General features: G+C 38.5%; 2 protein-coding genes across 7 annotated transcripts in view; both read right to left on the minus strand.

Annotated features, from left to right (window-relative positions):
- itsn2a (intersectin 2a) overlaps positions 1-5,996 on the minus strand; it is a 35,249-nt gene extending 29,253 nt beyond the window's left edge. For 2 of the 4 annotated variants that reach the window (XM_042390258.1, XM_042390255.1), the window contains exon 1: positions 5,889-5,996. The gene's annotated coding sequence lies outside the window, so the exon portion shown is untranslated. The other 2 variants (XM_042390257.1, XM_042390256.1) reach the window with 2 other exon arrangements.
- A 1,700-nt stretch (positions 5,997-7,696) lies between these two features.
- LOC121882708 lies at positions 7,697-15,922 on the minus strand. Of its 3 annotated transcripts, XM_042391127.1 has the most exons (5): positions 15,805-15,922; positions 14,929-15,000; positions 14,210-14,350; positions 13,111-13,163; positions 7,697-12,946 (listed from the first exon to the last, which is right to left on the minus strand). In XM_042391127.1, the coding sequence occupies exon 5, from the start codon at positions 12,925-12,927 to the stop codon at positions 8,263-8,265; it is 4,665 nt and encodes a 1,554-aa protein (XP_042247061.1). In that variant the 5' UTR covers positions 12,928-12,946; positions 13,111-13,163; positions 14,210-14,350; positions 14,929-15,000; positions 15,805-15,922; the 3' UTR covers positions 7,697-8,262. The 3 variants fall into 3 exon arrangements, with proteins under 3 accessions (XP_042247061.1, XP_042247059.1, XP_042247060.1); XM_042391125.1 differs by lacking the exon at positions 14,929-15,000; XM_042391126.1 differs by lacking the exons at positions 13,111-13,163; positions 14,929-15,000.
- Between the last annotated feature and the right edge of the window lie 170 nt (positions 15,923-16,092).

Raw genomic sequence — 16,092 nt, forward strand, 5'->3', positions numbered from 1 at the left:
GAAGGAGGCAGCATTTATCACTGCTCTGAGATCCCAGACAGATCATCTTTTGTAAATCTTAGTGTATCTTTATTTCACCAGTGCTAATTTCTCTGTGACACTTCCTATGCAATTACAATCCAATTTGGCTTTTTCTCTCTTAATAGGAACATAAATGTGTCTATTTTGGAAGATATTTGTCTTATTAGAGTGGAAATATTTTGTGAAATGATGTGAAATACAGTATATGCAGTATTCACACAAGTATCTGTATCACACACACTAGGCTAAATAAAGATGTATGGGTTTATCGAGTGCAGTCTGCATCCACTGTGGCCAATAAGCAGGGAGACACCTGATGAGATTTCTCTGTGGGATCACTGGCAGATTCCCAGGAGGTGGAAGGGACAGATGAACCCATGCAGGCAATATTCTTAAAATTGGAAAATGAGCCCAATGTGTTATCATTTTTCAGAAGTGTGGCAAAGCCCTGATATATTAAAATACTCTGCAGGTGATGGTGGTGGGGGAGTCCATGTCTATCCTTTCCTGATATTTTTTCAGTTCATTTTTTTTGGCAGTATATTCCCCCAAACTTCAAATTGAAACTATACATCTCTTTACAGAGGCACTCTTTCTTCTTTTCCATCTGAGACCAATTTCCTCTTCCTGCAATCCCGTTCTTCAGATTCTATTAGTCCCTTCACTCAGACAATTATTTCCCCTTGTTTCATCCATCTACAGTATGAACTCGCCTCTAGCTAACAAGCAAGGTTTCTCCTCTGCTGTGATTCCTGTCAGGCCTGAGCAATGTCCTCTCTGCTCTCGCAAAATCATCCCTTCACACTCTTTTTCCCCTCTTCACTCTCCACTATCTTTTCCATTTCAGCTCCCCTATTTCTTATTCATCCCTCATTCGAACATGCATCCTCTCACATATGACTCCCACCCAATTCCCTTCATCCCACCCTCTCCTTCTAGTCTTGTTACACTATTCCTCCATCATTGGCTCTCTTCTTTTTGTTTGAATTCCTGGAGGGGAGAGTATGGTTGTTGTAGTATAAATCATTCTGTGCACATGCCGACACTGCCAATTACTTAAGAGCACTGAACCGCTCACTGTGGTGTATGCCTCTGCATACACTTGAATACATGTGCTGGTGCGTGTGTGCAAGCTGACACATAGCATGAGCAATAAACAACACATGAAGTACACAAGCAAATATGAATGACATTCAAGGTCCAAAACCGCAAATCCATTAAAGAAATAACTATTTAGAGACAATAAAATACAAAGGAAGCAATTACAAACAATATGTTAATTGTATTAATGCAATGCCATTAACGATATGTGTAGTCATCTTCATTTGTCACTGCATTAGGGTATTAGACACTATCTTCCTATCAGGGTATCTTAATGCAAAGCAGTGATTCAGTTTTCTTTTTGTAGAAAGCAGTAGGGAATCAACAGTCCTGACTTTTCAAACACACAACTCAATAAAAGGAGTGGGTTGCACCAGCTATACAGAGTTTGCATGTAAAGTCCTCCCTGAGGTCTTAGTAGCTAATAGCGTTAGCTAATTTCAAACTAGTGTTTTATCAAATTGGGTTGAAACATTAAAAGTTAAGAAATCTGTTAGCTAGTTTCGATATTAGTAGAGTGTAAATCAGTTGCTGAATAATTGGTGACACTGTCTAATCAAAAGCAATCAACTGTGTTACCAGGGTCACTGTAGAATCATATATTATAACATATCTTGTAGAAATTACAGTTTTAGGAGAGTAAATGATACATTAAACTTAAATACCAATCATTTTGTAACTGCGGGTATGATTTTTGTTTTATTTATACATGTATATATGGAGAAATATGTGTGCTGTGTCATGTGAGTTTGTAGTATTCATGCAGTTTAGAAATATCAGATTATGCTAACCTAGCTTACATTATTAATGCTAGGTAATTTTGTGAACTGAGCTACGTTGTGTTATTTTTGTGAAATGTAATTTATCATCTTCCCAGTTCACAACATGGTTAAACAGCAGTGTGTCAAGTGTTAGGTTAAATTTATCGACTGTTCTCCATATTATCTCTTTTACCCTCTAAAATGTCATATAGCTATTAGCAAGCTAACGTTAGTTTTGTCAGTAACTCAGCTACACCTGGAAGTTAATGGGTGTAACTATTTAATAACAATAATCTCTACACAAGAACTTGCAACTGCAATAGTAATGTATAAATCACCATTTACCAAACACTGACAATATAACTATATACTGTAATGTTATAGCGTTAAGTTTGAATTTATGCAGTGTTGATGCAACCAAATTTCTACAGTGTCCTCATCTTGAGACAGACCTTTCCACCTACGATAATTCAATCCCACAAAGAAGTATTTCCACTGGGCTCAAGTTAAGCTGAGTGGGTAACTCATTGTATGTTACACTGTATTTCAGAGGTTCAATGTTTCAACCAGTATGAGTGCAATTATGTCAAAAAATGTATTATTGGCTGAACTATTCCTTTACAGTATAAGTCTAGTTGAAATAGAAGCATTGTCATAATAGCCCCCTGAGCTGTGTAGGTGTACATGTGTTTATATACTATACGTGTAAAACATTCCTTTATACAAACACTTTGTATGAGGGTATTTAGCAGACTTACATCCACCCTCATACACAAACACTTTTCTACCCTGAGGTGTGTTTGATTTCAAATACAAGATAAGTATCTCCTATTGGCTATGTTTGAGGGCCTCCTCTGTTCAAACAGCACATATCCTGGATTAAAACAACACAGAATCAACAGAAGGCACAGAGGACACTCTCTTCATCAATACCAACTACACCTTCTTTGGCTCACAACAAAACGTTTCACTCAGTTTGCTTGTCATTCCTAAATACCCCTGGAGTGCTTGAAAGGACTTGAGTACTTCTGAAATGACATTACATATTTTTGATTCAATTTGCCTTGTAGCTTGGTCCTTGTTGATTGATTGATTTTATGTTGCACATAGATATTGAAGGCATTTCACAACATGGATGACTCACAGTGCTGATTTAAATCCACTTCAAGCCCTTAGCAAACTTCTGATGAAATATTCTGAACAAATCTCTAAAAAGATTAACTGGAAAAATAAATTCTCCCCTATTTTCATGTACTTAGACATACGATCATGTTAGTAACTCTATCTATAGTCTTACTGAAGATCCCCCGACTAGCTTTTTCCTGAGCTTTCAACCTGTTATAATGACATAAGCTTCATACTTGGGTCAAGTGACCAAAGGTGGACTACCAACTGGGCAGAATGGTCAACTACACTGGGCCCAAGACCCACAGTGACCCCCAACTGATTAATTGTTAACTGCATTGATTAACTGGTTGGGGAATTTGTTTGATAGCAAGTCTTCCAGCCCATCTTGTGAGGGGGCACTTTGTCGAAATCTAGATTTAATGACCTTTTATTATTTAGAAAGCCTCCAGCTAGGCAGCATTAGGAGTACCACATGCAGTCTGCCGTGTATACTGAAAATTTGGAGGCCAGATGGTGTATTCACAATACACAAAGGGTGGGTGGTTAATAGGAGCCCAACACCAGATTTTTGCCCTAGGGCCCCAAAACAGGTTAATCCAGCCATGCAATTGATGATACTTGAGGTATATCTATGACAACTCAAAAAGCAAGTAAGTAGACCTTGAGTTAAGATTATTTTTATCTACCTGCTATTTCCAGTTCAACCATGAACTTTCATGTTCAACATTTAGTTTGTGGTTTGAGCTACTGGCCATCACAATTTGGCTAAAAACAATATACCTATCCATCCATTCATTTCCATCCACCTTTTATGTGGGTTCGGGTTGCAGTGGCAGCAGCCAAAGCCCAGATATTCTTTTCTCTTCAGTGTTGATGGTATACTGATGTTTAAAAATGTTAACACTTCAGTGTTTTTGGTTTGGAGAACAGTGTGAATCGCTTTAAAGGCCAAATGTTGTGTGCTGACCCACTGCACTGAGGGAGAAAATGAATCAAAGAACCTTTGACTCTGCCCTGCATGCTGATTGACACCTGTGTGCGCCACGCTGGACCAGTCGGATGTGCGTATCAATGTGTCGGCCTGTGTGCATGAGTGTGTCTAACGCACACTCCTCACACAGAGAGGGACCCTGTTCTAGCAGAAACAGCCCAGGAAGCTTTGCCGAGCCTGAGGAAGAAAGAAGCCAGTGTGTGTGTGTGTGTGTGTGTGTGTGTTCTGCCTATTGACAAGAGCAGAGAAACACACAGATACAAAGACACACACATACACACACACACACCTTTCGCTGTTATGCTGCAGGTGAAAATCGGGGACATTTCCAACAAGACGAGTCATTCTTATATTTATCCGTCTGATACATTTGTGGGTTACATCCAGCAATGATTCACCAAATCCTATTTTACTTCCTTTACACTCCCCATCCAAAACACTTAAAACGCAAATTGACCTGTCATCTGACAATCATCTGACTGTTGTATGATGTACCCTGAATGTCCGTTTGTTCTCACTTTTATCACAACAGTGAATGAATAAGTGTGTGTGTGTGTGTGTGTGTGTTGATGTGTGTGTTACGCAATGCTTTGTTTCTTGGCAGGTGGATATGCAACAGTCCCTGCTGGGATGGTGCCAGATGTCATAGGAACTGCAGTTTAGACGGACTTTGCCACTTCAGCAAAGAAAGCCGTCTCTTTCTGTTTTCACTGAGAGCAGCAGAACACACACACACACACACACACACACACACACACTAAGCAATCTCTATAATTAGTCTATACCGCAGTGAATGAACACGAGCATGCATAAACTGCTAATGCGCCCCTATCATCTCATAGTACACTGGAAAAGTGCACCGATGTTAAACAATCTAGATGCCTGATAACAGCTTTCCATGTCAAAGGCTTTAAAGCTGGGAACATTGGGATAATAAACACACCTGACAGGCTTCAAACAAGAGGTCATACTGTCACTGTTAAAACAGATAGGGGTCTTAATTCAAATCACTTTTTTTTTTTTAGCCAAAATGACAATAAACACTACATGTAATAAAACCCTGCAAATAACATTAAGGTCACTGTGTGCTGGGTTGGCTACCAAAGACACTCACCGGGCCCCTATGGGCAGTTCCAGAAATATCATAGTGATTTTTTCCCAAGATAAGTACTGCTATAAGGTTAGTTAGACTCTTGTGTTATTTCCAGTGAACACACCCTCTTCTGTGAATAGTAAATTTACTCCAGGGAGAAAGGGTAAATAATCTCTGGAGTAATATTATTTGGGTGCAAATCTCCCGTTAGGCTATGTCTGCAATGGCTCTAACATTAATAAAACATCTTTAAGAATCTTTTACCCAGCATTCATTGTACAGTGCATCAAAGACAATTGACACTGTCACTGGGAATAGAGCCTATGTCATTGACAGTATAAAGGCAAATGAACTAGACAACCTTTTTTTATGTCAACTTGAATAAATAAAATAAACATACCTTTTAATGTCAATTAAGATAGTTATTAAAACGCATTTTAGGTAGCCCATATGGTCTGAAGAACCTATTGTTAAGCGGTGTTCTTTATGTAAAAACGCAGACAATAGGCTCTCACTGGCGGTTTGGTGACAGGTTTCAGAAATTCAAGTGTTTTTAAGGTAGAAAAAAAATCAGCTCTACTGCAGCACTGGGATCAAACCACAATACGCTAACGTTACTGCCTTCCCTTATATATTCATGATTTAATAACCAGGACATCCACTTACCTTCCAAGAAGAGGTAAAAAAAACTACAAAAAAAACCCAACACAAGGTCAACAGTGACAGTGTCCAGCATGTATAACTTCTTCCTCTTCTGTCCTGTTAAACGTTTCAATGATTTCTGCTCATTTACCTGTTGCAGTAGAAAGGCGGCGGTGATCCGACACATCCAGGATGGCAATCTGGCTGCTGAAGAGGGAGGAACCGATCCAGCAGCCGGGGCGGGTGTGTGCAACCGGAAATGGGCGTCTTCAGTCAATGGTCAAGACCCGCGCAGTTAAACATAGAACTTCCGGTCACGTTTGTCAAAATAATCCTCTTAGACGTTCATATGCGAAAATTTTTTAGTTGAATCAGAGTAAAAGCTGTTGAGGATGAAACTCTTTTCTTTATTGAGCTTTGGTTTTATTTCTTCAATTTATTCTTAAACTCAATCATAGGCCCAATATTCTGTAGAGGTCTTTTAAAACCTGGCAAATAAACATAGCCTACATAAACCCACAACTCAAAGCTATGGTGCGGGACTTTTACATGTAAATGAGCATCATTCAAGCCCTTGCCTAGGAGTTAACACAATGCTGATTAAGCCTATCACCGCCATGTAAATCTCTCTGTATTTCACAGTTTTTAAAAATAAAAAAAAAATCTGGTGTCTGTGGTGACATTGGTCATTTCCCAATTATATGTTTATTTTAGCTTTAGGAGGAGTTATGTTTTATGAGGAATTGTATATTTTTTTCATTCCTTATTTCCTTTCCTTTTTTATTTTATTACTTTTAATGATTGTAATCCTATATATTTTGCCTTGAGAGAGGCCAAAGATATGTCTTTGTATAATGTAGGTTCTCAGCTTCCAACCACCAATGCCCTAGATTTTTTAATGCATGGGGACGTCTCAGTGTACAATGTATTTTATACTTTTTACAATCCTTTACTTTTTAATGTGCAGAATACATGGACTGTAAAAATTAGGCAGAACATTAATTAATTGTCAACTCATAATTTTAGACTGACTATACTGTCACACAGGAAAACTGCATATGGCCTGATGGCTTGATGATCTAACCAGAAACTAGCTGTATATGCATTTTTCTATTTCCACTGATCCTTTAAGGTACCACTTAAAGAATCTTATTGTGAAGGCAAACCTTCTTGACTGTAAGTCTCGGAATGTTTTGTTGAAGTTTTGACGCAGCTGTCGGACAGGTCACAGCCAAATTCTGTAAGACCTGATAAGTCTTTTATTCTTACTAATTACTGGGGTGCACATATGTACTTAAAGAACCTAAGTCAAACATGAGTTTTTAATCAAATCCTGTATGGAGTTCACTGTATAATCTTGTTGAGCAAGATTCACATCATTTCCTTTTCTATCTGGTCTATGTGATGTCTGAATTCCTCTGGGATGCACTTATCTGTAGTTAATTGCATTTCCACAGTTTATGAGGTTTGTGGAGTCTGTTAGATTTTTGCTGGCCTCAAGGGATGCTGGTCTAAAGCACCACCAACAGCCCACTTTCAGTATTACATGTACCGGTTACTGTGTCATAGCCCTTCTGACTATGACACTTCTGTTTGAGGACAATTTGAGGTGTAATTTGGTGTCTAATCCTCCTGAAACACTGATGAGTCAGTCAAAAGGATCAGTGAGATTTATCTGTACTTCACTGGTCAAAAAAAAAAAAAAATGTCCGTCTTACATAATAAAGTTTCATAGCATAAATGTTGGGGGTGTTTTAACATCTAGCAGTACAGCTTCAACTATTCAACTATGGTTTTAAGCTTTTACTGAGTGGAAAAATGTGGAAGAATATTAACATATCTTACATTTAAGAAAACCTTTCAAAATATACAAACACCTTTAACACCAATATACCAGTATTTAATGCTGTATTTCCATACTAATGAGCTGATGAACAGAACACACCGAAAGAGATGAGATGTTTTCAAAACTTTATATAAAATGTACTAAAGCAGCAAAGAACAATATAGTAGTCCATCAAGATCCAGGTCATGTACCCAGTGTATCATAAAGTGTATAAAAATAATTCTATTACAGACACTCATTTACCATAACAGGTAAGAAAGAAATCACCACATATTTTGTAATAAACAAAACCTGTTCATTTTCATGGTCAGTAAGCTGTTCTTTAAAAACATAAAAAATACACATACATGACTACAAATTAGGTCAGAAAAGGCACCAATAAAAATAGAATGGTACAGGTAAAAATACACTTTTTTAAAAAAAATGTAATGTCTTCAATGGTTAAATCCACAAAGTTTACTCATCATACAAATCCAAACCACAGCTGACCATAAAAAAAAGAAGAGATAAATTTAAAACATTTCCAACCCTGGCTCTTAAGCCTTTATTGGTTGAAGCTTCCAAGCATACAATTGGATGTAGTGAATCACATCCATCTTTTTGTTGTATTTCAGGCTCCCACACCTCTATTTCTTGTTTAAGATTGCACACTTATACATTCCTGCAGCATTAAATGACATCATTCCTGTTTAATGTCCACTTCATTTTCTGTGTATGACGCAACTCCCTGACGTAAATCAGACACCACCATCTGAATGTACGAGTCAGCTGGCACATTTTCTTGCTCTTCTTTGATCAATGCATTCTCAGTGTCCTGACATATGGTTATCACAGAGTATTCTGGGGATCCTGGTCCTTCAACTGTGACTAAATACTCAACATCCTCAGTGTATGATTCAGTTTTGAAGCTACCCTCAGTGTTTGGGCATACAGCTAGCATAGTGTATCCTTCAGGTCCTTGTGGTTCAGCCAGGATGTAATACTGGACGTCATCAGTGTCCAATTCTGTTTTGATATTGCTTTCAGAGTTCGGACATACAGTTAAAGTATATCCAAGGGACCCTGCAGGGTCACCTGAGACTAAATACTTGACATCTTCAGTATTTGACTCTGGTTTGACATGTGGATGATGTTTTTCCTCATTGTCTGGTTCTGGTTTCATATCGCCATAATGTGTACCATATCCCTCCACTTTAATCTGCATGTTACCCTGGATATGACTGTCACAACCTGCACTGCATGTACTCCCATTCACCTGCATTATGGCATCAGAATCTGTTAGGGATTTTGTGTCCTCATCAAACCAAGGTGCCTCAATTTTGAAATTATCGAGAAAACGGATGCGATTGATATTTGGACAGTATCTCATTTGTCTCACGAATCTACCCTGTTCATTTGTTTTCTTGTTTGGTTCTTCCAGGGGAGTGTTTGCACTTTTCTTATTTTGTCTCTCTTTTACGAACCTTTGTGAAGCTTTGGGATCAAACACAAATGGCAATTCAAAGACCTCCTGTGCTCTGTCTAGCTTTTTCCAATATTGTTTGACCATGGTTTTGATTTGGGATGCAACAGCTATGGAAAATTCCCAGCGCCTGTAATGTTGTGAACTAAGATCAAAGTTGTAGTCAAGGATGTCAAACACAGTGCGTGGGAAATACTGTCGTGCTCTCTTAGCTGCAAATTTATGTATTTCATACACTACAGCTCTGGTCAATAGCTTCAAGTCCAGTTTTTCTTTGTCCTCTGATTTTAATGTCACATCAAGGTCCAGACCTATTTCCTTGCAAACTGGAAAGCGCGGTCTTCTATCCTGAACATGTTTCCTTGTTTTTACAACACGCTTATTTTGACTTAGTAGTGAGGCTCTTTCCTTCTTTGTTTGCAGTGCTAGCTTTCTTTTTTTGGTTGTTTCCTTCCTTTCAGTTTTCTGCATGGCAGATACCTCTTTCAGTTTACTCACATCTCCAGGGACTCTGTGAGAACATGGCTGAACGACAAAAACTTCACTGAACCAAGAAAGCCCTCTGTTGGTTTGTGTCATCATTCTGCAGAACTGCAGTGCAGGATTTATGTCTCTGTTCTGGAAGCCAAAGTTGAAATTGTGTTCAAGAACCTCATTTATGATCTTATTTTTTGATACCCCACACAATTTTTGGGCAAAATGAGCCACTTCATTCATAATCCCCAGTGTCAGTACATGGGTGCTAAGCTTGTCCTTTGGCTGGTCCTTGTTCACACACAGGCTTAAACCTATTTTCTTGCAACTAGGGTAACTCTGCATGATTGTTTCCTCCATCATTGGGAAGGCAGTGGACGGATCATTTGTTGGCTTTTGTGCCAAACAGTTTGCACTAGCAGAGATTGCATCAGTCATGGCATTTGGATGAGGATGATGCATGTGATCCGGGTCAGATTCATCCTGATGAAGCCTTTCATCATCATTTCTGTCTTGGTAGCATTTGGGGCAGACTGTAGTTCTAGCATGATGCGACTCTTCCATGCACCTCGAGTCAGGGAGTTCAAAGGGCATTTTCATTCGAGGGGTGCTAGATTTTCGAGATAAATTCATTACTCTGATTTTTGTCTGAATTTTCTGTGCAAAGGCAACACGATACAGCTCATCCTTCAAATTAAGATGGAAATTATACTCCAGTATATCTGTAATGAAATGCTTTCGAGCTGACTGCAGTGCTGTAGCAAAAGTGTAAACTTCAACCATGACACCATTGGTCAGTAAATTTGGATCAAGGTTTTGTTTTACTCCAGATCCTAAATTGAAATCAATGCCTAATTTCTTGCATCTTGAGTAAGAATACAGTGGGCAGTGTTCTTCATGAGGCATTGAGAAAATGCGCTGGACACGATCAGTACGCAATTTCCACAGATTTTTATTGTCTTCACTTTGTTGATCAATGTCAATGGAACTGCCTACATTTCGGTCTAAATCTGAGGCCTGGGAAGATCCAGTAGTACATGCATCTAAACTGGGGTTGTTCTGACAATCCAGTTTTGTCATTACTGGGAAATCTTTTTTAAAGCGCTTCAATTTTCTGTAAGATTGTGCGCAATTTGACAGATTCCTCTGATCCTTTACAAAAGGAATTTGCACAACAATGTCTCTGGCAAGGTCAGAATCTCCACTTTGCAATTCAAAATCAAAGTTGTGTATGAGGATATCAAGACATATCTGCTCAAATGTACCACACAACTTTTCTGCAAAGTTCGTCACTTCAGTCACTGCTCCTTTGGTCAGTTTTCTTATGTCCAGTTTTTCATTTGGTTTGTGATTGTTCATGTGTAGCCTCAGACCTATTTCCTTGCAGAAAGGATGAAGGTTCTCGCTTTTCTGGGAAATATGCTCTTTAGTTTCAGCATGTGAACCTGGGGTGTCACAGTCCATCCTTGATACACTGTCTGTGCTCTGATTTGCCATTATAAATGATAACATGGGACGTGGAAGTTCAAAGACCTCTTTTGAGAATCTGACAGCATCTTCACAACCTTTCAGCTGTCTCACTGCAGTCATAATTTCATGCTCAAAAGTACTCCTAAGGTATTTACTCTGTATCTCGAGGTCAAAGTTGTACTCAAGAATCTCCATGATGAAATCCTGTTGGGATGAATTCATCGCCAAGGCAAATTTAGCAACTTCAAGCAGAATAGAATTAGTCAAAGATTCAACACTGAGGTTTTGCTTTGGGCCAAATCCAACATTGAAATCCAGGCCAACTTTCTTGGACCACTGCAATGAACGGTCTAGTGCGGATAGAATTTGTTTAACGCGGTTGGCACGCAACTTCCACATGTCATTCTCAGTTTCCATTTCCTCTTGTTCCAAGTCGCATTTCTTTATTATATTTCTTGGATTCTGTGTTTGCTCTTCACCTCTACATGGCTCTCTTTTGTCAGGATAACTTGCAAACAGTGGGTTCGCACTTGAGTTTACGATTGGTAAACTGGATGAACCATCAGTGGTGGTGAGGAAAGGCTCATGAGTACCCAGATAACTTGATTTTCTAGGTATGTCGGGACTCAACATTGAACATCTTGTTGAGTTTTGTGAGTGATCCTGATTGCCAGCGTTTCCTGAATCTGTGACTTTGTCTGAGTCTAGATCAGACTCTCCTAGAGGACATGTGTAGCCATGGCCATTCAATATTTGATGGTTATTTGTCTCCATGTGTTCAGACTGTCCACTTCTGCACCTCTTGGTTACCTGTTCATTTGTTGTTAAAAGAGCCCTCTTTTTTTGTTTACTTTTTAAATCAGACTGCCTTCGTTTTGTTACTTCCTTAAATTCATATAGTGGGACTCTCATATTAGACAGCGCATTTGTCTGCACTTTTCTGTGCACTTTCATGGGGTTTGTCTCAAAGGTAAATGGCTCATTTTTAAACTCTTGGCTGTTTTTGACAGCATTGGCGTTGCTCCTTCTCAGCAGGTGTGATATCTTAAACCAAATTTGATTTTTTGCCTTTATACTTTTTATGTCAAGTTCAAAATTATGCTCCAACACAGCCAGAACAATAGGGCTATAGAATGCAGTCACTGCTTTACGGAGATGTAGCAGTTCTAACATCACACCCTTTGTCAATAAACCTGGATCTAGACTTTGTTTTGATCCAGCATCGAGGTTCAGACCAATTTCTTCACAATAAGGGAATGAGGAGGGAGGAACATCATCTCTGATTTCCTCTGTTGACTGTTCACCTGAGGACTTTAATTCATCCTCAAGTTCATTGTCAGCAGCATGTAGTCCATCTATCTCCTCTGAGAGACTTTCTGTTTTTTTGTATTTCTTAGATGGTGCGTGTGAACACTTGGATTTGTCTTCTTGTTCACTATCATCATTGTCATCCACTTCCACCAAGTGTCCTTCAGTCTTACATTCTGTAGATGCCATGTTCAGTCCATTTCTGCTGTTGCTGTTAAGTTCTGGATTAGATGAGGTGTCAAAGTAAGGAAAAGCTTCTCGTTCATCTTTGGGCGGTTTTTTGATTAGGTCTCTGATTTTGAGACGAAATCGAGTTGTTAATATTTGTTCGCTTTCCAATCGAAGATCAAACTTGTTCTCCAGAACGTTTGGGATCAGATGCTCTTTACTTTTATTAACCGTTTTAGCAAAGTCACAGACCTCAAGTATGACACCATTTGTCAACAACTTTAAGTCCAGTTTTTTCTGTGTGCTGGATCCAACATTAAAATCTAATCCTATTTTATTGCAATGATAGAATGGGTCTGGATTTTTCGAATATTTCTTTACAAGCATGATGCGCCACTGCCATATTGTGTTAGCATCAATCATCTTTTGTTCCTTCAGGCTGCAGGTGTCCCCGTTCTCCATTTTTTATGATCTTCTATGTCTACGGAAAAAAAGAGATGATACACACATCTCAGCTCTAAGTCACACATTATCTGAAACATCATGTGTCATTTTGTGTCCCTCAAGAAAAAGAAAGCTGGTTATAGCTTCACAAATGTGAGGATTTGCTGGTTTGTCTCTTAATTGTCATTGTAAATTTAATACCTTTGGGTTTTTTGATTGCTGAACCAAAAGACACAAGTCATCACTTTGGATCCCTGTAAGTTGGACATTTGGCAATATTATCGACATTTTCTTGGCTAAAGAAAGAGGTCAATGAATCAATAAACACAATAGATAAACCAATAATAAAAAAATAATCATTGGTTACAAATATAGAAATAGTGTTTTCTGGTATATTATATGAAGCACCTTTTCCATCTGGCAATATGACAATCTAGACTGACTTTAACATCTTTATTTCATGTGCACAAGTGAATAATGCTTGTTACACAAACTCTAGAATAGCCAGAAGTTGCAATAAAATCACTGCCATTGTTTTTATAAATAAGAGGTAGTAATTCCCCAAAGGTCTCTGTTCCTTTAATAGTAATGTGTAGGGGCTGACATGATTTGATTAACTTGTTTTAGTTAGTATTTTAGTGTGGCCAATTTAGTAACAATCTTTTCAACCAAAATTTTGTCAACTTGGTTCCTTACAGACATGTCTTATTATGCAGTGAGCAACATGCACCGCCTACACATGGACCTCTTGTTTCACACATAAATCAGGTGTATCATCTGTAGGTAGTTGCATGCTAACCACACATAGATGAGAAAAAGTTAAACAAAAACACTTCTTGAATGAGAGGTCACACCCACCAACATTCTCAAATTTGTTGGGCAACTTGCAGTTCAAAGTTCAAAGTGCTGAGAATGCTTATCTGTCGAAATTATTTTGATGATCTCTTAACTGTTGTACTCATTTTTTAAGCAATAATGCCAAACATTTGTTGGTTCCAGCTTCTCAAATGTGAGGATTTGATGCTTTCCTTTGTCATATATGACGGTAAACTGAATATTTCCAGTTTTGGACAGTTTGTTGGACAAAACATGCTCAACTTAGGTTGTGAGAGATTATAAACAGAATTTTCACTATTTTCTGACAATTTATAGACAAAACTGATTCAATTATTTAGTTGATTAAATAGAAAACATCTGCAAATTAATTGATAATGACAATAATTGTTAGCTGCAGCCCAACAGTGAATTAATATTTTCTTACAAACCAGCAAATCTAGTGTGATTTAAGCTTACTACATACCTCGTAAAACATGATTCAGCTAAGCCAGGACACTCCTCCATCACATCCTGCCCACACTTTATCTTGCTATCCATCCGTCCTGTCTGGACAGCTTTTCCATTATGCGCAATTGGCGATGAAGGGTGCGGGTGTAATGCAGCCCTGAGCAAAACACAAGTTTTAATTTTAGTTAATTCATGCATGTAGCACACTATAAAAAACAGTAGCAGAGTTTTGCAAATGGTGAAATGTTAATGATCTTTGACCACCTATTTGTGTGCGGACGAATTGCATTTGACATATTTCGCTAAATTTAACATTACCTTGTGTATACAACGGCTACAATTCCAGCGTCATTATTCACATATTTGTTTGCATACTTTGTGTATACCTGAAGGATTAAAGGCCAATTCATACTTTCTGCTTCGGCATGGCTGCATAGTGAGAGTGCTGGATATTTTAATGAATAATAATGCATCCTATTTTTATTGTTATATTTTGAGAGTAAAATCTGAACCTGCAATGTAACCAGTAACATTTATCTGTCAGGTAAATGTAGTAGTATAATATTTTCCTCTGAAGTAGATATACTATACTGTTTTTTTTAAGTGATTTGGGGGCTTTTTGTAAGTTATTTTAGGGTACAACGAGTTAGAATAATATTTTTCATATCTAAACATCATAATACATCTATAGCTGTTTTGGGCCCTTTTAGTTGGGGGTCCCAGGCAGTTGCCTACCTTGCCTGATGGTAAAGTCCGCCGCTGCATACAAGACCCCCCTCCACCTCCCCAGCTGCATTCCAAGCAGCACTGTGTGAAACAATACAGGGGATGTGTTGTTATAAGTGCCAATAAGACGATCAAAGCCTGGTTGAAGTAACACATTATTGCATTTAAAGGCTGATCATAAAAACAACATTGCACAGCGGTGCGTAATATCCGCAGACATGATTTTACAACTCTGGAAAGTTTTCACGTTACAACCGTGTTTACTAGCGGGCACACGTCTGTGTCCGCGGGCACGGAAAAGTAAGAATGGAACCGCGTGCGCGTGCAAGACCACAGCTGTCCACGGAATGCATGAAATCTGAAAGTGGGTTTAAACTGCGTCAAGGAGCTTGCTACGATGGTTAACACTCTTTCACAAGTTCAAGTGGCGACACCACGAAGAATCAACCGCTAAATATCAATGTTTATGATTCTCTTCACCCCTAATCAGAACTTCAGCGTCGTTTTGCATGTAGCGGTCATAGTTGCGTAACTTGCCCAAACATGGCAGCACGCCAACACTAAAAAACACCCACTTTCTGTGCAGCGACACATCAGGTAAACATGACAATGTTACGCTGTGATTTTTTGACACTATCCAAAGATGTGAGTCAAAATTTAACATTTTTTTGTAAAGGAAAAGCAAGGCATTCTGTAGAAGATCACTTTTTAAAAAATGTCAATTGTATTACATACAAAAGTTTAAGGACGCCTTAGACGTTAACTACATGGATTCTTATGGGACTTTCAGTGTATCGTTGCGACTCTGAAGAGGTGAAACCTGCTTCACAATCGATTTTCTGAGAGAAAAGCACAAATACGACAAAACTGACAGTGGATGCTTACCTAATGAAAACTAAACAATCACAGAGGTGCTCTTCTCTCTTGCCAAACGCCACACGTTGCTGTCCCTCCCAACAATGACTTCACATGTAAATAAAGCTTCTGAACTGCACGAGGAACGATGCAAATCTGCAACAGGAAGTGATGACAAAAGAGGAGCGCGCACCCAGGACTCCAAAATAAAGATGTCTCAGAATTGATAAGTCTTTAAAATAGATTGTAGATATACCACAATCGTTTGCATTATTTAGGAAAAGAGGCATTCATAATTGCTATACTTAGATTTTGAAT

This window comes from Thunnus maccoyii, chromosome 17 (genome assembly GCF_910596095.1).
Source record: "Thunnus maccoyii chromosome 17, fThuMac1.1, whole genome shotgun sequence".
Taxonomy (NCBI): Eukaryota; Metazoa; Chordata; class Actinopteri; order Scombriformes; family Scombridae; genus Thunnus; species Thunnus maccoyii.